The sequence below is a fragment of the Monodelphis domestica genome, chromosome 1, assembly GCF_027887165.1.
Source record: "Monodelphis domestica isolate mMonDom1 chromosome 1, mMonDom1.pri, whole genome shotgun sequence".
Classification (NCBI taxonomy): domain Eukaryota; kingdom Metazoa; phylum Chordata; class Mammalia; order Didelphimorphia; family Didelphidae; genus Monodelphis; species Monodelphis domestica.
In genome coordinates this window covers 15,020,628-15,043,682 of record NC_077227.1, presented here as the reverse complement: position 1 = coordinate 15,043,682, position 23,055 = coordinate 15,020,628, and the positions used below count along the sequence as shown (strand labels likewise).

The following is a 23,055-nucleotide window of genomic DNA, read 5'->3' as shown; positions in this document are numbered from 1 at the left end:
CCAGATTTTGGTATAGGAGAGGAATTTATAAGTTGACAAGAGATGGATAGCATTGTGAAATGTAAAATGGATAATTTTGAATACATTACATTTAAAAGTTTTGTACAAATACCTCCAAGTTGAGAAAGAAGACAAAACTGAGGATTTATTTTTTATAAATAGTTCTTCAGAAAGAGGTCACATATCTAAAATATATAGTGAAATGTATAAGAATAAAAATTATTCTCCCAATTGACAAATGGGCAAAAGATATGAAAAAACAATTTTAGATGAAAAAATCAAAGTTGTTTATTGTTATATTTTTTTAAAATTGCTCTAAACAAGCACTGACTAGAAAGATAGAAACCAAAACAATTCTGAGATATTATCTCAAAGCCTCCAGATTGAAAGGGAAAAAAAGACAAATGTTAGAGGGGATTCAGAAAAATGGGGACTCATGATCTATTGACAGAGCTGTGAACTGACCGAACAATTCTGGAAAACAACTTTGAATTATAGCCAGAGCATTATAAAACTTTGTATGCCCTTTGCTAGGTCTGATTCCCAAGGGGAAAAAGGAGAACAAAATATTTGTTTCATAGCCAACTCTCCTTGTGGTAGAAAAGAAGAGATACCCATCTTTTGGGGAATGTCTAAACAAACTGTGCTATATGATTGTGATGGAATTTGCCATAAGGCTATATGGTCTTGACTGAATACTACTGTGCCATAAGAAACAATGAACAAACTGATGATTAAAAAAAAAAAAACCTGGAAAAACTTTATGACATAATGAACAAACAAATGAGTACAACTATGAGACCGTTATAGATAGTCACCAAACTAATACTAGAAGGAAAAAAAAACTGAGAATGATATCTCCAAAAAGTGAATAGAAAGATGAAACCCAAAAGACCTAATTTATATGAACATGTTGGCCTCCACTGCAATATGATGAATGGAGGATAGGGAGGGTTTGGGGACAGTAGTGGAGGGGATCTATTATGTAGATATGAAAAAAGGAAATTATGCATAAAGATCTGTGATTTCATTTATTCAATATCTTCCTTTTTCCTTATAAATAGAAATACTTTTATTTGGATTTGAAAACATCTGGAATAATAATAAAAACACGAGTGAACAGAAATATTATTCAATAAAATACATTGCTAAGAAAAAAGTAAGTTTGCTCATTGTTTCTCATAGCATATTTTCTATTATAATTCAGCATAAGATCATAAACTTAAAGTAATTGATCTGGAGCTAGGTGTTATCTCACCAGCTATCTAATCCAAAACCTTTATTTAGCATATGAGGAAACTGAGGCTTAAGAAAAACAAATCACTCTCCAAGATCAGGCAGGTATCTTATACATACATAAATATATGTACATAAATATACAATTATTTAAATATTCTGACTTTTTCAAAGATTAATTGTTTTGGGTTTTTTTTTTTTTGGTGGACAAAGTATACACAACTCTGAATTCCTTCAGTTGGTAGGAGACTGAAGCTGAGTTGAATGAATGGAAGAGAGTATAAAACTTCCTTTTTAAAAGTAACTTACTATAAGGAGGTATTTTGGGGGTTCCCTTAGTTGCTACTGATCTCACCCATTTTACTTTATATTCATTTTATTTCACTTTTATATTTACGTGTCTTTATGTGTGTACCCTTCCCACTTAAACATAGCTCCTTGAATTGAGGGAAAGTTTCTTTTTTTTTTCCTTCATATTCCCAGTGCCCCCAATATGGCTTGGTATATAGGGGTTGATTCATAGAGCTAATTATTTGATCTCTCAGAAGAGTAAGATGGGATGAATTTTAGATTTATTCCACCCTGCTTAGCCTAACAAAACAGGAATGTCTACATCCTACTTAAGACTTAATTGTTGAAAAGGATGGTCTATGACAGACATGTGCTAGCAAATGACAAATCATAAACAACTGACCGACCCCTGGGCTATCTTAAGTCAAGCTTAAGCTACCATTGGTACATGTGAGATGCAGGAAGTGATGTTAAGAACGGTCTATATATTTCATGTCACTTCATCTCTCCAGCTCTCTTTTGGCAGAGAGGTGGCTGGTGGCAGCGTGCGGGGCGTCTTGGCATCTTGGCCTGGCTGCAGCTATTGATTGGGTTTGGTGGTGAGCATCCTTGATACAATACTGGGAGAAGCTTACTTAGTAGCCTAGTTCAGGTGAGGTGTCTTCACTGAGCTCTCTCGGAGTTTAGGCGGATTCCTTTTTTTCTCCTTTACCTTTCCTAAAATGCCATCCTCCTAGGAGGCTCCTCATCTTGGGGGAGGCCTCATGGCTGGAAGGTCTCTGAACTCCCCTTGGCTCAGACTAGGCTGGAGAAATCGTATACTTTTCCCCCTCTCTATTCTTCTTAATTCCTTCCCTTTATATTAATTAAATCACCATAAAATTCCCAAACAGACTTGAATGTTTTTATTGGGATTTGAATTAATCCCTGGCGACCAAGTAAATTTATATTTCAGTGAAAAACCTCTAAATTTACCCCTCACAGTCATCTATAAAAAAGCATTTGATAAATGACTATGGAATGAATGAATGAATGTAATGAATTTCAGGTTGTTGTATCAGAGTCACTTAGCACTAGAGCTTCAAAAATGACTTTTACCCTGTATCAAAGTCTTATTGAAGAAATAACACTGAGAATACTGGAGAACAGGAAACACTGCAAAGCTCTGAACAGACATGGGTTGTAGTCTAGGCCTCTTCACAACCTACCAGTTCAGGAACTTTATTGGCCTTAGTTTGATTATACAAGGAGTGCTTGGTCCTAGGGAAACATAATATAAATAGAACTAAGGAGCATCTTTTTCTAATTTTTTTTTAATCAGTCTCACTCCAATTTTGCAATTGAGATAAAAGATTGTATGAGGTTCTAGAAGATTCTCTCAATTATTTTTATTATTAAATTCTCTTCTCTTTTACTTTACTTTATTTTATCCTTCTAGGCTACACAAAGCCATATACCAATGTGCCCTTGTATAAGAATGATCTTTAATTGAGCAGGTTATGAGTACATTTAGGTCAAGCCATTCAATGTCTCAATCCATCCTTGACAAACAAATATTGCTTTACAATGAAGATTTCAAGATATTGTTCATTTTTCAGAAAGATGCATAAGAAGAAGAAAGATGTTTATGTTAATAAAAACTTGTGTCTACTCTGCTTTCAATGTATGTTAACACAAGTATAGAAACATGTATTTATGCATGCATGCATGCATGTATGTGCAATCTCATAGAGTAGGAAATAGAGAACTATGCTGCTTCTTGTATTAGGTAAGGGGGAAAGGGGTTAATTTTTAACTGGTTGGACTTGATTATTTAGGAGTTTGGTCACCAGGGATTTAACTACTATATCCCAAATGAATTAGAAAGTCAGAATGGATCTTATGGTAATTTATTTTACAGTAAAGAGGGAAAATATTAAGGAAGAGAGAAAGAGAGGAAAAATAAAGAGATCTTCTTGAGCCAAGTAGGTTGTCCCTGCCAGTGGAAAGGAGTCTCAAGATGGTGGGCCTTTCTGGAGGCTGGCGCCTCCAGTAAGGCCAAGGGAAAGGAAATCAGCCTTTTCATTTACCATGTGTCAGTCCAGTCAGCAGATCCTTCTGTCCCTCTTCACCAACCTCAACTCCAAAGCATCAAGTATTAACCCCCAGAAGTGGAAATCCAAGTTGAACTCCATTCCAAGAATCCTCCAGTCTCCACTTCCAAAAATGAAGGACTCCCCTCTTACAGGAGGTTCCACTTCAACCATCTACAAGTCAAACTCCCAGAAGAACTGAATTCAGGCCCTTGTCTCTTTCTTTTAAAGACCTTTCTTCTTGTATCATTTCCCTTAATTCCATGTCTACCAATCACAGCTGACACTATGCTCTAGGACTGTCTAGAAGGCAGTTAATTGATTTTGATTCGTTACCCACTATCACACCCTTGGGTCACAGACCTCCCACTTCATGATTAAGTGGGATATTTATACATTTGGTGATTAGATCTAAATGGGCAGATCTTCATACTTAAATTTTAATTGGAGTGTTTACACTTCTGGGGATTAAAATCTAAAAATAGACATGAGTTACAATTTGAATCTTCACAATCAGGGAAAAGCTAAGTACCTTCATTGTTACAATCAGGGGAGAATTAAATTTAATCTTCATGGTTGATCCAAACCTTGGCTCATTGGTGGAAGCCCTTTTCACTGGCAGTGCTTAGAACACTACCTAGCACAGCCTAGATTTTCTAGAAGGATATGCCATGCAGATGGATCAGGATGGATCTGATGTGCAGCTGAAGATCATTAAGAGAATCTCTTACCATTGGGTTATTCTGGGGTCCATTTCCCCCCTATTTTCTTGTTGTATTCCTATGGCTGAGATGAATTTCCTTTAAAGATGACTGATAGGACTTGTTATAATTCTGTATTCTGTGAGGACTTTGACTATCTAATTCATAACAAGACAGTTTGGTACAGTTGTCAGAGATTCAGCATTGAGAAGGCTGGAGATCCAACCTAATTTATTTATTAAGATAGGGAAAACTCCCTTCACTTAACTTCAGTCTTCTTATCTGTCCAAGAAGGATTATAACAGTGTGCATCCTACTCTGTGGGGTTATTGTAAAGACAGAACTTTCTAGGGGGCAGGTAGGTGCCTCAGTGGATTAAGAGCCAGGCTAAGAGTTCCTATGTTCAAATTTGGCCTCAGGCACTTCCTAGCTGTGTGACTCTGGGCAAGTCACTTAACCACCCATTGCCTATACCTTACTGCTCTTCTGCCTTGGAACCAATACATAGTAGTGATTCTAAAGTGGAAGACAAATGTTAAAAAAAAAAGAGTTTTCTAAACCTAAAATTAAGAAGGAAACGTTAAATAGAATTATTCCCTGCCAAAAAGTTTTTAGGTGATACATTGGATAGAGCCATGGACTTGAATTTAGGAACTAAGGAAGCTCTGAATTCAGCTCCCCACTTAGGTCTTTATTGACTAAGTGACACTATATGAGTGGTTTAACCTTTTAAGTCTCAGTTTCCTCATTTTAAAAACGGGCCAAACATGGCACCTCATTCTCAGGGTTATTGTAAGGACCACATGAGATAATATGCAAAGTGACTTATGTATCTTCAAGTACTATATAAATGCTAACCTTTGACATTATTGTTACTTCTTAAGTGTGAGTAATAATATTTGTAACATTTACTTAATAAAACACTTATTGGTATTATACAAGTGAATGTGCAGAAAAGACAATCAAACATAAAGCTCCTTATAAACTAGTGCTTTTTTAGTTGTTAGGTTTAAAGTAACATAATTCCAAGAAGTCAAACAATCTCCAAGTTTAGAGGGCCCTCAACAACCAACTGATTTCTTCTTTATTAATTTCTGAGAAAATTAATGTTGGCTTATATGATTTAATAATTAACATTTCTCTGAGAATTTATCCATCACCTCAGACCTCACTTCTGAAGGGCATAATTGAGCCAGATGTTTACTCCTGGCCTCCAAGACATCTAGCTAGGCAGGGACCATTACTTCAGTTTTACACCATCCCAGAAGCCAGCTTAAGCTAAGGCTGTCCCAAAGGGTTGAATCTTATGTCCTTGCTTTCTGATAAAAGTCTGGAGTGACCAAGGAAGTGTGAAGATTGGATTTAAATATCCCCTGATTGTAACAATGAAGGTACTTAGCTATTTCTTTTTTGGGAAGATTGAATTGTAATCCACAGTCTGTTTTTTTTATTTTAATCTACAAAAAGGTGGTAACTCAGTATTTGAAGTATATCTACGCACTTAAACTATAAAAAGGTGTTAACTAACTACAAAATGTGAACTAACAAGAAAAGGTGTTATGTAACCAAAAGGGGTATAATCTAACCAAAGAAGGTGTGAACTAAAGAGTGGGCAGTCCTAGAAAGGAGCATCTGCTGTGATTGGTAGACGTGAAATTTAGGGGAGGTGATACAAGAGAAAAAGATCTTTAAAAAGTGGGCCAGAGGCCAGAAGAAGATATTTGATATTTGGATTCAAGTTAGATTGAAAAATTCTCACTTGGAGCAGAGTCTGGAAGATGGACACTCAGCCTTGGCTATAGAACTGGATCCCTGCAGGAGCTCATGCAGGAGAGCTCAGACTACTTTCCTTTTAGAAAGCCAATGTTAGTGAGTAAAAGGCTGACTAAGTGACCCCTCCTTTCTGGAGGTGTGAACCTCCAAGAAAGGCCCATTATTTTTAGACTCTTTCCCCTGATTAGGTCCTTAGAGTTTCTACCTGGCTCAGAGGAAGCCAGAGTTCTCTCTCTCTCTCTCTCTCTCTCTCTCTCTCTCTCTCTCTCTCTCTCTCTCTCTCTCTCTCTCTCTCTCTCTCTCTCTCTCTCTCTGTCTCTCTCTCTCCTTAATGTGTTCCCTCTATAGTAAATAAAACTACCATAAATTCCAATTTTACTTTAGTAATTCATTTTGGGATTTAGAAATTAAAATCCCTGGTGACCTATATAAATATTCAGAGTCCAACCACAATTAAATTTAACAGAAGACAAAGGCAGTGAAAAATTTGATTAAGACAACCTATACTGTTTTCTAGTCAAGACTGCTAGAGGCAGCTGGATCTCTGGGGACAGCTAGGATTCAATGAGTGGCAGATAAGGGTGTGATCAGCAACATCTGAAAGGCTGTCTATGTTCATGAAGATTAGTCTTGCTCCACCCAATAATAAAGTAGTAGGGAGGAACTGAGAACTATAACCCACCTCTTCATTAAAATGTGTGCTAATAAAGATTGGATTGATTATATTTCCATGAGGAGGTCTGATGGATGTATTAGCAGGCTAATAAGAAAGAGAATACAACCAGGTTTTAAAAGTCCTATAAGATCATATTCAAGACTTTTTGTAAAAAATGCTGGCAGAGGGGCATCTGGGTAGCTCAGTGGATTGAGATTCAGGCCTAACTAGGTTCAAATCTGGCCTGAGACAATGCCTAGGCAAATCACTTAATCCCTATTGCTTAGCCCTTACAGCTCTTCTGCCTTGGAACCAATACCCAGTATTGATTCTAAGACAAAAGATAAGGTGCTTTATTTGTTTGTTTTTTAATGGAGGCAAATCAGAAGACCCCTTTATTAACATTTTGTTAATAAAAGTATATCTCACTTAGAGAGTGATCTTCATTTTCCCTTTTTAAAATTCCTCTTGTGACATTTATCATTCGATCTATCTGTTTATTGCATGTGTGAAATGCACATATTACCCGATTATGGTACAGTTTCATGGACATAAATGATATTTAATAAATACTGAGAACTGATTAATTCTTTTACTGCATAAAACTGAATGAGAAACAGATTGAATAAGTGTTCAAGTATGACCGTACAACCCAATCCAAAAAATCTTTTTTAAAGTACCTTTATGGGACTGGGCAATGTGCCAAAGAAACAAATTTAGAGAAAAAAAAAAACATGTCAAAAACTCTTCCCTCACTTCATTGAGCTCCAATTCTGTAACTTAGACAAGCACAATAAATGCATCTTGAACTGGCTCCAGAACAGACAAGGCAAGAAGATATCAAGCTAGATGGTAATTGGGAAATTATGCAGTGACTTTAATGATCCAAGGCTGTTTGCCACTATAATATTCTTTAACTATAACATGAATATTCTGTTGTTGATGCAATAGGTCTCAGAATGAGTGAACATTGTGATCACTGAAGAATGACAATGAGAAAGCCTCTCTCTCTCTCTCTCTCTCTCTATATATATATATATATATACATATATATATAAATATAAATATATACATATATATGTATATATTTGCTTATTTATAATGTATGAGAAATTCTGTATAAAATAATGCCAAGAAAAGATCAGAAAACATGGAGCCAAGAGATAAGAAGTCTAATCCTTCTTCTGAAGCATTATCAGTGTATGACCATGGGTAAGGCTAACTCAGATTTCAGTTTCCTCATTTGTACCAAATCATAATACTTGCACTAATGACCTTACAGGGCTATTACAAGTAAAGCATCTTAGAAGCAAACCTTATAGCACTGTGTATGTGTGACCTACTTTGACCATGGGAATGGATTATGTTAATTTTATTTGCCAAAGCCTCCTAAGTGTGTTTATCTTGAGCAATTATTAAAATTAATTTGAATTCCATGGTTGTGGAGGTGGAAAGGAAAAAGGCAACCTGTCTGGAATTAAGAAGTAGCTATAGGCAAACCATAGCTTAAGGAAATCACATTGGAAAAATGAACCAGAGAATCACTATACTGAATTAGTTCCTGCAAATCAGGTCTCTTCTTAATTCCTTGGTGAGGTGGAACCAAAGTTAAGGTACATGGTAAAGAGAAATAAATCTTTTTCAGAGGCCAAAAGCATGTTAACAACATCAAAAAAATTTTTTTAATCAAAGGATCCTGGTTCATATACCTGATTTACTGCAGTACCTCTATGTTGGATGTTGGGTTAGTCTTTTATCCACTCTACATCTTAGGTGTTGTTTATTTTTTCTTTTTCTTCTGTAAAATGTACAGGTTAAACTAAATGTCATCCAAAGTACATGTAGTCTAAGAATATAACCATGTGTGAGAACGTTGGCCATTGACTCTGGTTTCCCAAGTTCATTACTGATATTTGCATTTTTAAAATTCCCTTCTTTTCTACCACTCAGTCTTAAACAGATGGCTCTTGTATCCTCCCCACAAAAATAATAACAATAAGAATTAATATCAACAATTAGAATTGATATAGAATGTTAAGGCTTGTAAAGTACTTTAATTATATTATTCGATTCATGATAATCCTATGAGATATGTATTATTAGAATAAATGAATGAATAAGATTTTAATTATTTAGGTTGTTACTTCCTCCTAGATATGTTACTCATATGTATTTTGGATAATCCCTACTTACAGAATTCTATAGAATGTTTCAATTGATACATCTGAGATTGGGTTAGAATTATCACAAGGTGGAACTGATCCAACCATTCTGGAGGGCATATATATATATATATATATATATATATATATATATATATATATATATACACAAATAATATATGTATAATATATATATATATATATCACATCTCTATCGTGGTGACAAAGAATTAGATATAGTGGACTGTCCATCAATTGGAGAATGGCTGAACAAATTGTGGTATACGATAGTGATAGAATACTATTGTACAGTAAAAAATGAAAAAGAGCATGATTTTAGAAAGAGCTAGAAAGACCTCCATGAACTAATACAGAGGGAAATAAGCAGAACAAGGAGAACATTGTACACAGTAATAGCAGCAGAATGGAATGATCAACTGTGAAAGACATAGCTATTCTCAGCAATACAGTGATCCAAGACAAATCTTAAGGACTTATGACAAAGAATGCTATCCATTTCCAGAAAAAGAACTGTTGTATTTATAATATAAATGAAAGGATAAGATTTTCACTTTATTTTATTTGGGTTTTTATTTTGGGTTTTTGCTTTATGAGTATTCTTTCATAAAAATAAACAATGGGGAAATATGTTTTGCATGACAGCACATATTTAACTCAGATCAAATTGCTAATCAGCTCTGGGAATGGAGAGGGGGAGAAAATTTGGATGACATAACTTCAGAAAACTTATGTCAAAAATTATTACATATTATTAGTAAATTAAAATGTTGACTTTTTTAATTTTAAAAAAGAATTATTACAAATGCAAATAGGCTTTTGTCCCTGGACAACAACATTCTTGAGGTCAAATATACATTTTATATACAAGGAAATTGAGGCAGAATGAGATTCATTGACTTGCCCTAGAACTCATAGCTAGTAAACATCTGAGACAGATTTCAAATATAAGTGTTCCTGGCTCAGGGTTTAGTGCTTTCTATCTAAGTCTTATAGAAGAATGTAACCACAGTTTCACACCTTTCCAACCTGACCTCATGCTCTTCTCCACCACATTATTTAGGTCCAACCACATTTGTTCTGCGGTAAGCAATGAGAAGTACAAAAATTTTGTTTATATAATCTCTGTTCTCATGGAGTGTCCAGTTTCACAGAAGAATTACATGAACACAAAGAACATAATTATAAAGCTATATGATATAGTAGACATGGAGAGTGATGAAAAGGTTCAATCATGACTGAAATTTTAACTACCTGATATAATATAATATTTCACAATATGTGCTGCATGTACACACACATGAAACATATATATGAAATGTGTGTGTATGTGTAGTATCACTAGCACTTAGTATAATGGTTCCAGGCATTTAGTAGGCACTTGAATACTTAATGGTTACTTAATTGATTATGTCACCTTTGACAACTCAAATCCCCTGCAGGTAACATCAAATCAGGACTAATGGAGAAAGTGTGAATTAAGTTGCACTCTACAGAATGGAGAGCAATTCAGAAAATAAAGAATGGCTATCCCAAATGTAGATAATATAAATTTTTGTAAAGGCACCAGGGCAGAAAATACAGGGATTGTATAATGATAAAAGAAGTCATCTAGTTTAATGTGGAGATGAATATTATGGGAAAGATCTAGAAATATAGTTTTGATGCCCATTGAAGATGACCTTGAATGACTTTAAATTTCACGTGGTAGGTAACTGGTAGCTTTAAAAAATCAGCAGTTTAGCATGATTTGTTAGATTCCATATCACTCATAATATTCCAATCTCTTTTATTTTGAATTGTATATTTCTCTGAGTATGATATTGCAGTATGAACATCCTTGGCTTGGAGAAAAAGATCTGATTTAGAATACCTTTCTCATAACTACTAGTTGGATGTCCATTGGCAAATCATTTGGATTTTCTATACCTTCATTGCTTTCCCTGTAAAATGGAATAGTGATATCTCCCTTCCCTACATGAGTTTTAGAGAGATTCAGATTAATAAAATCCTGTAAATTATAAAGCACTCCATCATTACCATCATTATCAGGTATATAGATAATTAAACACCCCAACTAGAAAACAAATCTTGACTCTATCACTTAGTACCTATGAGACTTTGGATAGGTTCTTTCCCCCTCCCTCCACCCCAGCCAGATTCTAAACTGTATGATGTAGGAAGCTCTACTAGTTGGATTCTGATATCCCTTGAGCATCTAAACATGTTATTCCATGAGAACTATATTATTTTTAACTTGTATCTTCCTAAAGGTTGCTCACAGAGAATGGCATGTAGTAGTTCTTTAAAAAATATTGGAAAATGGTTATTGAAAGGGTGCCTGGAACAGATAAAATGCTATGTCATATTAGGTAATTAAACTAAAGGAAAAAGGAAAGAGATTGGGCAAGTCTCTCTCTCTCTCTCTCTCTCTCTCTCTCTCTCTCTCTCTCTCTATATATATATATATATATATATATATATATAGAGAGAGAGAGAGAGAGAGAATATCAGTGAATAGGAATTAATTTATTTTATGGGTAAAACAGTATTATAGGATAAAGATTTGAAGGTATAGATAAAAATATAATAAAGATATAATTGTCCTAAGAAAGGGAACATTCAGAATCTTCTAGCAAAGTGAAAGAATATGAGCTCCTAAAAAAGAAGATGGGGCAGGGTGTTGGGGCAGCAGAAATAGGGGGTGGTGGTGGTGAGTTACTTTTTTCACTCCAATTGGAAAGCACATGATGAAGAGGTATAGGAAACAAGTATGAACAGCCATCAGGACATTTAACCCCAAAATTCTTTGGATGGGAGGACAAAGATCCACTTACTCTGTGCTAATTGTAACTCAATAAGATCTCATTTGAAACCTTCTTTTGGACTCTCTGAAAGCCATGATCAGAAAAAGAGTCAACATAATATTTCAAGAAAATATCAAGTCAAACTGCCCTGATATCCTAGAACCAAAAGATGAAATGGAAAATGAAAGACTTCAATGATCTCTTAATAAAAGAGATACCAAAATGAAAACTCCTAGTAATATCATAGACAAATTGTAGAGCTTCCAAGTCAAGGAGAAAATATTGCAATCAGCCAAAAGAAAAAAAAATCATATATCATAGTCACAGACAGAATAACACAGGATTCAGCAAATTCTACATTAAACAATCAAAGGGCTTGGGATATGATATTCCAGAGAACAAAGGAGCTAGGATTACAACCAAGAATCCCTATCTAGAAAAACAGAATATAATCTTTCAGAGGGAAAAAGAACAAAAAAAAAGGAAAAAAATGTTTTTTTTTAATTTTTCTATTTTATTTTAATTAATTAATTATTTATATAGAATATTTTGCCCTGGTTGAATGATTCATGTTCATTACCTTCCCTTTCCCCTCCCCCAGCTGATTAGCAATTCCACTGGGTTCCACATGTATCATTGTTCATAACCTATTTCCATATTATTAATATTTGCAATAGAGTGATCATTTAAAGTCAATGTCCCCAAACATATACTCATCAAACTATGTGATTGATCATGTTTTTCTTCTGTGTTGGGAAAATAGATATTTAATGAAACTGAAGACTACAAGTATTCCCCATGAAAAGACCAAATGAATAGAAATTTTGAATTTCAAACACAAAACTCAAGACAAGGATAAATAGATAAATATGAGAGAGAAGTAATTAGGGGTGAGATTTAGGTAAATTCTTTATATTCCTTTTATATTTCCATGGGGTGAAATATACCTCCTAAGAACCTTATTACTATTAGGACAGTTCAAATAAGAAAACATAGAATGCACAGGTGTAAGTTTATTATGATGAGATGATATTAAAAACTTAAACTAAGAGGCAAGAAAGAGGGAATGTCCTCAGATAAAGGGAAAGTTAGATGTGGAATGGGGTAAATTATCTCACATAAAAGAGTCATGAACACTTTTACAGTTGTTAAATTTTTCATGATTTGTCTGAATATTTAATTGGTGGTCTCCAGGGATTTAATTTCTAAACCCCAAAGTGAATTACAATGAATTACTGAAGTAAAATAGAATTTATGGTAGTTTATTTACAATAGAAGGAAGATTTTAAGGAATGAGAGAGAGAAGACTCCAGCTTCCTCTGAGCCAGGTAGAAATTCTAAGGCACTAATCAGGGAAAAGGAGTCTCAAGATGATGGGCCTTTCTTGGAGTTTCACACCTCCAGAAAGGGAAGGGAGCTAAGTCAGCCTTTCATTCACCATGATGACTCTCTAAAAGGAAAGCAGTCTGACATCTTCTGCACAAGCTCCAGGGTCAAGTTGAACAGTCAAGTCTGAATGTCTGTCTTCCAGTCTCTCCTCCAAGTGACTCTTCTTCACTGCAAGCTCTAGAGACTGATCCTCCACTCCAACTCTGAGTAGAGTTATTCAATCTATATCTTCTGGCCTCAGTGGTCCTCTATTTGAAGATCTTTTTCTTTTGTGTCACCTCTCCTAAATTTCACATCTACCAATCACAGCAGACACTCTCTCCAGGACTGCCCACTCTTTAGTTCACACCTTTTTTGGGGTTAGGTTATGCCTTTTTTGGTTACTTAACACCTTTTTTTTGTTAGTTCACCTTTTGTAGTTAGTTAACACCTTTGTGTAGTTAAAATGGGTAGATCTACTTTAAATACTGACAACACTTTTGGTTATATCAAGCCTTTTGTAGTTAGTTAATACCTTTAGTAGTTAGTTACTTTTTTGTAGAGTAAAATGGGTAGATCTACTTCAAATACTGAATTAACACTTTTGAGAATTAAAATCTAAAAATAGACAGGGGATTACAATTTTATCTTCACTATAAAGGAATAGCTAAATACCTTCATTGTTATAATCAGGGGAATACGATTTAATCTTCACATAATGAAGAAGTATGCAAGTCAAATCTTGAACCTTATATTGATTGGAACTGGCTCAAAGAGAATAACATCCACATTCATTTGGGTAGATAAATCTATCTTACTCTACAGGAAAGAAGAAATGGAGCAGAATAAAAGAAGGGGGGAACTGCTAGAAGGGAGGGAGAATTAGGGGAGGGCTATAAAATAGTATATAGCCTTGTTCCATTAATACCATTACTAGGTCTGCAACCCAAAGAGATAAGAGAGAGAGAGAGACAGAAAGAGACAGAGACAGAGACAGAGACAGAAAGAGAGAGAGAGAGAGAGAGAGAGAGAGAGAGAGAGAGAGAGAGAGAGAACCTATATGTACAGAAATAATTATAGCAGCTTTTCTGTTTTGGCAAAGAATGGGAATAAGGGGATACCCATCAACTGGGTAATATCTGAATAAGTGACCATATATGATTATAATGGAATATGATTGTGCTATAAAATAAGTTGAGTGGGAGGAGCCCAGGAAAACCTGGAAAGACTTACATGAAAAGGTACAGAGTGATTAAAGTAAGCAAAACAAGAAGCAAAATTGAACAGAGGGACAGAAAATACTTTTGTGAAAAATGGTGAATAATTTAGCTCTTCTCAAAAATATAATTTTCTAAAACAATCCTCAAAGACTCATTATTTAAAAAATAAGCCATCTCCTTTCAGAGAAAGAATTGGTTGAGTCTGAATCCAGACTAAAATAATTTTTTCCCTTAACACTTTTAGTTCAAATTTCTTCCCATAATATTTAATTAAAATGTTTTATATTATAGCATATATAAAATCTGTATCAGATTGCTTACCATCTCAGGTGGAGGAAGAAAAGGGAGAGAGGGGGAATTTTAGAGAAAAAATGTTTAAAATTGTTTTAAAATGTAATTGGGGAAAATATCAAAGAAAGAAACATATTGACAGGGGCAGCTGGTGACTCAATGAATACAGAATTATATCTATAGTCTGGAGGACCTGGGTTCAAAACTGTCTTCAAATACATCCTAGTGAATAACCACTGGAAAGTGACTTAACCCTAACTACCTAGCCCTTGCTGCTCCTCTGTCTTAGAACTGATGCTAAGAGAGAAGATACCTTTTTTTTAAAATAAAGAAACAGATTAACCATGTGATGACAAACAATACCAATTGATCTTAGAGCTCCAGACAAATCTGTTGGTCTATCCACTTCAGCTCAGGTATCCATCTGTTTTGGTAGAAAGATTTCCTTTTTAGGATGTTTCCTCTGCCAAGTGAAATCACTACTGGTCTCTATCCCTATATCTACCTCAAAACTTAATTCTCTTTTGGGAATTTCCACAATTTTGTCCTGTCTACTTCTGTCATGTAGAGCCTATATGAACAATTTCAATCCCTGTCCCCCCCCTTCAGTCCTTCATGTAATTGAAAATAACTGTCTTGAATCATTTGAGTATTCTCTTTACTTCCTATCTTATGGCATATATCATCAAGTTGCTCATTCTAAAACAACCAATGAACTGTAAGGTAAACAGAGTTAGAAATACCTGTTAGACACTTCACTTATTACTAGTAAAGTGGTACAGAGACAGACAAATGATAGATAGATAGATGGATGGATGGATAGACAAATGTTGGGTAAATAGATACAGATATATAGACAAATATATTTTCAGCTTGAATATTTTCAAACCATTTTATTTGTATTTAAATTGCTTTTTTTGGGGGGGACTATATGGCAATTCAATGGACACAAAGCCAGACATAGATATTGGAAGTTCTGGGTTCAAATGTGACCTCAGATACTTCCTAGGTGTATGACCCTAGGCAAGTCACTTAACCCCCATTGGCTAGTCCTTACTACTCTTCGGCCTTAGAACCAATACTTAGAACATAATTCTAAGGCAGAAGGTTAGGGTTTAAAAAATATGATTGTTGAGACTTCCAGTCAAGATGGCGGCTTAGAAGCAGCGAAAGTTCAGAATCAACCAAAAAGCTAATCGAAATTCTCAATGACTTTAGCAAAGTTGCAGGATACAAAATAAACCCACATAAGTCATCAGCATTTCTATATATCTCCAATTCAGTTCAGCAGCAAGAATTGGAAAGAGAAATTCCATTTAAAGTCACCCAAGACAATATAAAATACTTAGTAATCTACCTGCCAAGACAAACACAGGAACTATATGAACACAACTACAAAACACTCTCCACACAATTAAGGCTAGATTTAAATAATTGGAAAAACATTGATTGCTCACGGGTGGGACGAACTAACATAATAAAAATGACCATCCTACCCAAACTTATCTATTTAGTGCCATACCCATTGAACTACCAAAAAACTATTTTATTGAATTAGAGAAAACCATAACAAAGTTCATTTGGAAGAACAAAAGATCAAGGATATCCAGGGAAATAATGAAAAAAAAAATACAAAGGAAGGTGGCCTTGCAGTCCCAGATCTCAAACTATATTACAAAGCAGTGGTCATCAAAACAATTTGGTACTGGCTAAGAGACAGAAAGGAGGATCAGTGGATTAGACTTGGGGTAAATGACCTCAGTAAGACAGTCTTTGACAAACCCAAAGACCCCAGCTTTTGGGACAAAAATCCAGTATTTGATAAAAACTCCTGGGAAAATTGGAAGACAGTGTGGGAGAAATTAGGTTTGGATCAACACCTCACACCCTACACCAAGATAAGCTCAGAATGGGCAAATGACTTGAATATAAAGAAGGAAACTATAAGTAAATTAGGTGAACACAGAATAGTATACATGTCAGACCTTTGGGAAGGGAAAGATTTTAAAACCAAGCAAGACTTAGAAAGAGTCACAAAAAGCAAAATAAATAATTTTGACTACATAAAATTAAAAAGTTTTTGTACAAACAAAACCAATGTAACTAAAATTAGAAGGAAAGCAACAAATTGGGAAACAATCTTCATAACAAAAACCTCTGACAAAGGTCTAATTACTCAAATCTATAAAGAGTTAAAGCAGTTGTACAAAAAATCAAGCCATTCTCCAATTGAAAAATGGGCAAGGGACATGAATAGGCAATTTTCAGTTAATGAAATCAAGACTATTAATAAGCACATGAAAAAGTGTTCTAGATCTCTGATAATCAGAGAGATGCAAATCAAAACAACTTTGAGGTATCACCTCACACCTAGCAGATTGTTCAACATGACAGCAAAGGAAAGTAATGAATGCTGGAGGGGATGTGGCAAAGTAGGGACATGAATGCATTGCTGGTCGAGTTGTGAATTGATCCAACCATTCTGGAGGGCAATTTGGAACTATGCCCAAAGGGCGATAAAAGACTGTCTGCCCTTTGATCCAGCAATAGCACTGCTGGGTTTGTACCCCAAAGAGATAATAAGGAAAAAGACTTGTACAAGAATATTCATAATTGCACTCTTTGTGGTGGCCAAAAATTAGAAAATGAGGGGATGCCCTTCAATTGGGGAATGGCTGAACAAATTGTGGTATATGTTGGTGATGGAATACTATTGTGCTAAAAGGAATAATAAAGTGGAGGAATTCCATGCAAACTGGAACAACCTCCAGGAAATGATGCAGAGTAACAGAAGCAGAACCAGGAGAACATTGTACACAGAGACTGATACACTGTGGTACAAGAGAACGTAATGGACTTCTCCAGTAATGGCTTTACAATGTCCCTGAACAACCTGCAGTGATCTATGAGGAAAAAAAAACAACAACAACAAGAAAAAAAAAACTATCCTTAACCAGAGGACAAACTGAGGGAGTAAAAACACCGAGGAAAAGCAACTGCTTGACTACAGAGGGTAAGGGGACATGATCAAGGAGAGATGCTAAATGAGTGCCCTAATGCAAATACTAACAACAAGGAAATGGGTTCAGAGCAAGGACATATGATTCCCAGAGGAATCGCCCATCGGCTAGGGAAGGGTTGGGGGGTGGGATTTGGGGGAGAAGAAAAGAAAATGATCTGTTTCCAATGAACAATGTATGAAAATGACCAAATAAATTCATGTTTAAAAAATATGATTGTTGATGTATCTTTACTTTTAGTTCATTTTTTATTCAAATAAAGTGCTCTCCCTTTATCTCTGTCATTTTTTCTATAGACATATGTATATTTCACATTGTATGTTGAATAAATCATGTAGGTGTGGGTGAAGAGAAGAATTCTCAAGCACAAGCTTTTGTTCATAAAGAGCCCATAGACTTAGACTTTCCCAACCAGGAGTTTCTGTGTCCTCAATGCTGGTTTTGTTTTCCTGGAACAGAGAGTTCCACATAATTTGCTAATTAAACTCATCCTGAAAGCCAGAGAAAACACCATGTCCAAGGATAGACATGCATAAATCTCTGACAAGGGCACAGCAGGGTCTCACTGGGATTTGACTTGAAAATGTCTTCAGCCTCTTATCTGCACATTCAGGTGTTTCATCTGTAGGTTATTGACTTGATATTTCAGAGGACTGACCCAGCCAGCTATGAGCAACTGCTCTTCTCTCTCTGAGTAACTGCTTTGTGTGATGTTTGTAAAGGGGAAGGGGAAGAAATCTGGTTATTTAGCATATGTGATTTAAAAGAAAACCACTTTATTCAGAAATGATGCAATAAAAAGCCAGAATTCTCATAATTTTTAATGGATTCACTTTAAACAATAGATTTTTCTTTTAAGATAATATAAAATAGCATCAATAATTCATATAATACCAAAACAAGTCCATCCCATTGTAAGGTTGAGACAATCACTGGAAAACCCATATATTCCTTTCTTAGGAGAAGAAAGAGGAGAAAATGAGCAAAGCAGGCTTTCATAATATTGGGTAGATTTCATGTAGTGAACTTCGGGAGGACATGATTGAGTAGCACACATGATAGATTGGCAAAGATAGGCTATTATCTACATCCTTGGTGGAAATGCCTGTATTGATGAGATCACATATCCATTGAGTTATTAAAGAAGATTAAAAGCAAAAGTGATCCCATCTATGGTGTTGCATGGGGAAAACTCTAGAATAGATGTGGGAAATATATGAAAACAACATATACTCTTTGATCATAGGATTCTGTGCTTGGGGACCTTGGAGATCACAAAGTACAATAATTTCATTTTAAAGATAGAGAAACTGGTCTTCCAAAGAATCAAAATAGCAAAGCCAGGGTTCAATACTAAGCCCTCAGACTCCATACATTTCCTACTGTAGCATGCAGCTGACCTCTAAACAGATATGGGACAAACCTGCCTCTTCTAGTTCAGGATTCAGAGGAAGTTTTATCCCTCAACTCCAGATTAGGTTAGTGACTTTAAGATTGATTTTTCACTCAGGCATTTTTCAAGAGCAAATTTTTATTTATATACTGTAAATATATTCTTGCCTGATATCTTCAGGCAGTGAATTCCCTGGATGTTCACAATTTACTTTAGTGTCTTGAAGAGGTTATATTTTCATTTTTAGTTCCATATCCCTTTTATATGGAATATGAGTAATAAAAAAGACCCAATGGAGAACACTTGCTCTAGGTTAGTTTTCTTTTAACAACAGCATCCAAACATCTGAGAGCTAGAAGGGACCTAAATGGGCATCAACTCCAACCCCTATGTTTATATAATTCTTTCTAGTAAAGTCAGTAAACATTGGCAAAGAACAAACTGTGAGCCAGGCATCCCAGCCTTCACTCAAAGATATTCTGTGGGGACACATTCACTGCCTCTAGAAGTAGTTTATTCTGCTTAAGGACACCTACTCGTGCTCATTTTCCCCCCCTCATTGATTCATTAATTCATTCAAACTTCAATAGAATTTTCAATGCTGCTATGTTCTGGGGCAAGTACTAGAAATTCAAAACTCAGTGCAATGCTGCTATCAAGAGAAAGCCTTTTGCACACGACTCCCTTCAAATGCTTATATCTCCAATATTAACTTTAAACTGATCTGCCCCAAACTCCAACTGCTAGTACCTTCTTCCCATAAAATTATCCGTTATCTCCTTTTCTTCTGTCTTATGTAATACTGCAGATGTATATGTTTGCTCCCAAGTAAAAAAATAAGATTCTTTGAGGCCAGTTTACTTTTGGTTTTGTGTCTCCAGTGATTAACCTGATCCCTGGCTTATAAATTCTTATTGATTGATTGACTAACTGATTGATAACTCAATTAAAATAAAGCTGTCTCTGACTTCATGAAGCTTACATTCAATGGGCAGGAAAACAACAACATGTACACATGTCAGTGAAAAATGGTTGTAAAAACAACACAAAATAATTTTCTGGGTAGCTTTAGACATTGCAGAGCAGTAGGGGATAAGGCTAAATAGTTCATATGTAGCAATTTAATTTACTTCTTTGGAACATCCATATATTACTCCTTTTTCTGCCCTCTGAAGTCAAGGAGAGCAAGGCGAATCCCTCTTCTTTATGGAAGTCAGAAAAACAAAATATTTGAAGCCAGCAGCCAGCATCTTCCCACTCAGTCAGTTCTTCTTTGGGCTAACCTGCCCCAATCCCTTAAAGCCATCTTCATGTAACAGGAGTTTAGGGCAATATCATTCCTATGTAGTAGCAAGAGGAGAATTAACATTTTTTTCCTCATTTCTACCCTACAGCGACCCAGTTAGTGCCTAGATATTCACCATTGCAGTGGCCTTGAAAGAGCACCATATGCAATGATTAACTTTTGAGGACCCACAATCCAGCAGGTGGACATAAAGAACATTTAGATTTATCATTTAAGGATTTGCTTGAGGGGCAGGGGAACAAAATAAGACAGCAGCTCTCACTGTGGGAAGACTCTACAATTTCTTTATCTATTATCTTCTTTTCTCTTCTGAATCTCTGTATCAGAAGCTTTACTGAATGAATTGAAATATCAGCCTTTGTTATTACTGGTTTTTCTTTTTGTTCATGATAAGATTGAATGATAACTCCTGTGGAGATAGGAGGATGGAAAGTGAAGAAGATAAACTCATAATATAAATAGGCTAGAAGGCTGAGGTATGGTAGATCTAATTCTCTGACTAAATACCTACTCCTATATCCTCTCACATGCCCACTTTTTTCCTCTGAAATAATCTCTTCTGGATATTTTTTTTATCATAATGTTTCCTTCCCACAGTGAATACTATCAAACCAAGTTTTGAAATAAATGTTCCAAATTTTCTGCCTAAAAAGAGATCAACTTCTCATCACTTGTTTAAATGCTTTGAGCTTTACTAAAAATCATAGTCGGTGTAGGGTGGTTTTCAGCAGATTCCTTTTTTTTTGCTTTCAGGTACAATCATCGTGGACAACATGCTCATCAAAGGGACAGCTGGGGGACCCAATCCTACCATTGAACTCTCATTAAAGGACAACACGGATTACTGGGTGATGTTGGATCCAATCAGACAGATGCTCTTCTTAAATAGCACCGGCAGAGTACTGGACAGAGATGTTAGTTCTTTTCTTTTGTACTCTCTTTTTCTCTTAATCCCACCTTCCCACCTCTCCCTCCATAGAGATCTAGAACATTTGCAAAAAGGCTGATATTGAATGTGGAAAACCAAAGCCAAAACCTTGAAATAAATAAGCAATGAGTAATGAATGGGAAACCAGAGGAACAGTGATGTTTTCTTTTGATCTGTAGAAATTAGACTAATGACATTCATAAAAATGGATAGGAGAGCTTTAATCAATTTAGTTAGGTGCAAAATCTGTCACTGTCATCCAAAATAAATTATAACTTTTACATTTTTGAATGATATTGTCTTTTTTTTTTGGTATTTTAATCATAGTTTTCAGGGGAGCCTGGATTCTTGAAAGTCGTAGCCAAGAAGTGAAATCTCAGACTGATGCTACCAATTTATTAAAACTTTCAGTTCAGATTCAAGGAGAAATTTGTGTCTTTATTATGAGGACCAGCCTGGATAAATTCAGAGGTATTTAATATGAGATTAACCAAAGAAAGATCATTGATTAGGTGAAAGAAAAATTTTAAATGGTTTCTCAAGATCCTCTTAGGTATACAGGTAGGTGAACTTGCATTGCTAGAAGCAGGACAAGTTCAATGAAATTGTTCCTTGAATAACTGTGATAGAATAGGAAAATCCCTGGACTCAAACTCAGGAGACTCAGGGTTATACTCTGGACTCTAATGGTAATAGTGTTACTTGTCACTTAAATCATCCAATAAACCTCCTAGGGTTATCAAATTCCTCAACTTTTTAAAAAATGAAGAGAATATATAGTCCATGTTATTTGATTGTTTATTTTTCCTGTCTAATTCCATTAATTTAAATAAATCTTACCTATTCCACATGTTAATGTCAATTAGGTAAAGAATACTCTAAACAAATACTAGGATGAGAGATTTAGTTCTAGAAGAGATCTCCCACTTCATCCAATAGGATTCCCTCATTTTATAAGTAAGGGAATAGAGACCCAGAAAAAGTAATGGACTTGCCCAAGATGATAATACATTAAGTAGGAAACTGAGATGTGAACAGTGATTCCATGACTCCCACACCAATAGTTCTACCACTGCATCAGACTATATCCCATAAAATTGAATATAAAATTAAGAACTCCAGCCTGCAAAACCCAAATGGGGAAAGAGTTATCAGAAGTTAAAAAATACTTCTTGACAGTGATTAATACACCACATTTCTCTATCTCCAAGTTAGTCTCAGGAATATTGAGGAGCATGGAATAGGGAGGGAATCTTCAAAACAAGTAAGCTTCTAAAACGTATGGAATCCTCATTTTGGACAAAATAGTGATGGCGGTGACAATGGACATGGTGGCAGAGGTGGTAATAGTAGTGGTGCTGCTGCCCAGGTCAGCAAGATGATGACAATGATATGACAATAATGATAGCTGATATTTACATAACACTTTTACCATTTCTATATAATACCACAACACAGTGGTAGCAGTACTATGTGTATTATTCTTATTCTCCTAATGAAGAAAACAAGGCTTATACTTTCATTAAACACAATTTTGAGACAGACATTGTGTTATACACTGGAGATACTAAAACAAAGAATGGAATTATTGTTTCCTTCAAAGACACATATATACAATTGAGAACAAAACAAAGCAAGAACTATATACATGTTACTATTTTCATAACATATATGAAGTAAAGACTTTCAAAGAGATGAAAATGGTCATACTGTATGGATCCAAGGTTAGAAGAATAAGAAAACATAATTCAAAAGATAATTTCCTGTGAAGGGAAAGATAGGATTAGACTAATTATATAAAATCAGATAAAGGG

The 23,055-nt window shown here is 35.2% G+C and overlaps 1 protein-coding gene across 2 annotated transcripts in view; it reads left to right on the top strand.

Moving 5' to 3' along the window:
• Positions 1–23,055, top strand: part of PCDH15 (protocadherin related 15) — a 1,570,906-nt gene that overhangs the window by 892,281 nt on the left and 655,570 nt on the right. For both annotated transcript variants that reach the window (XM_056795634.1, XM_056795629.1), the window contains one exon: positions 21,067–21,227. In XM_056795634.1, the coding sequence (XP_056651612.1) occupies positions 21,067–21,227 (161 nt within the window). The remainder of the gene's footprint in view (positions 1–21,066; positions 21,228–23,055) is intronic.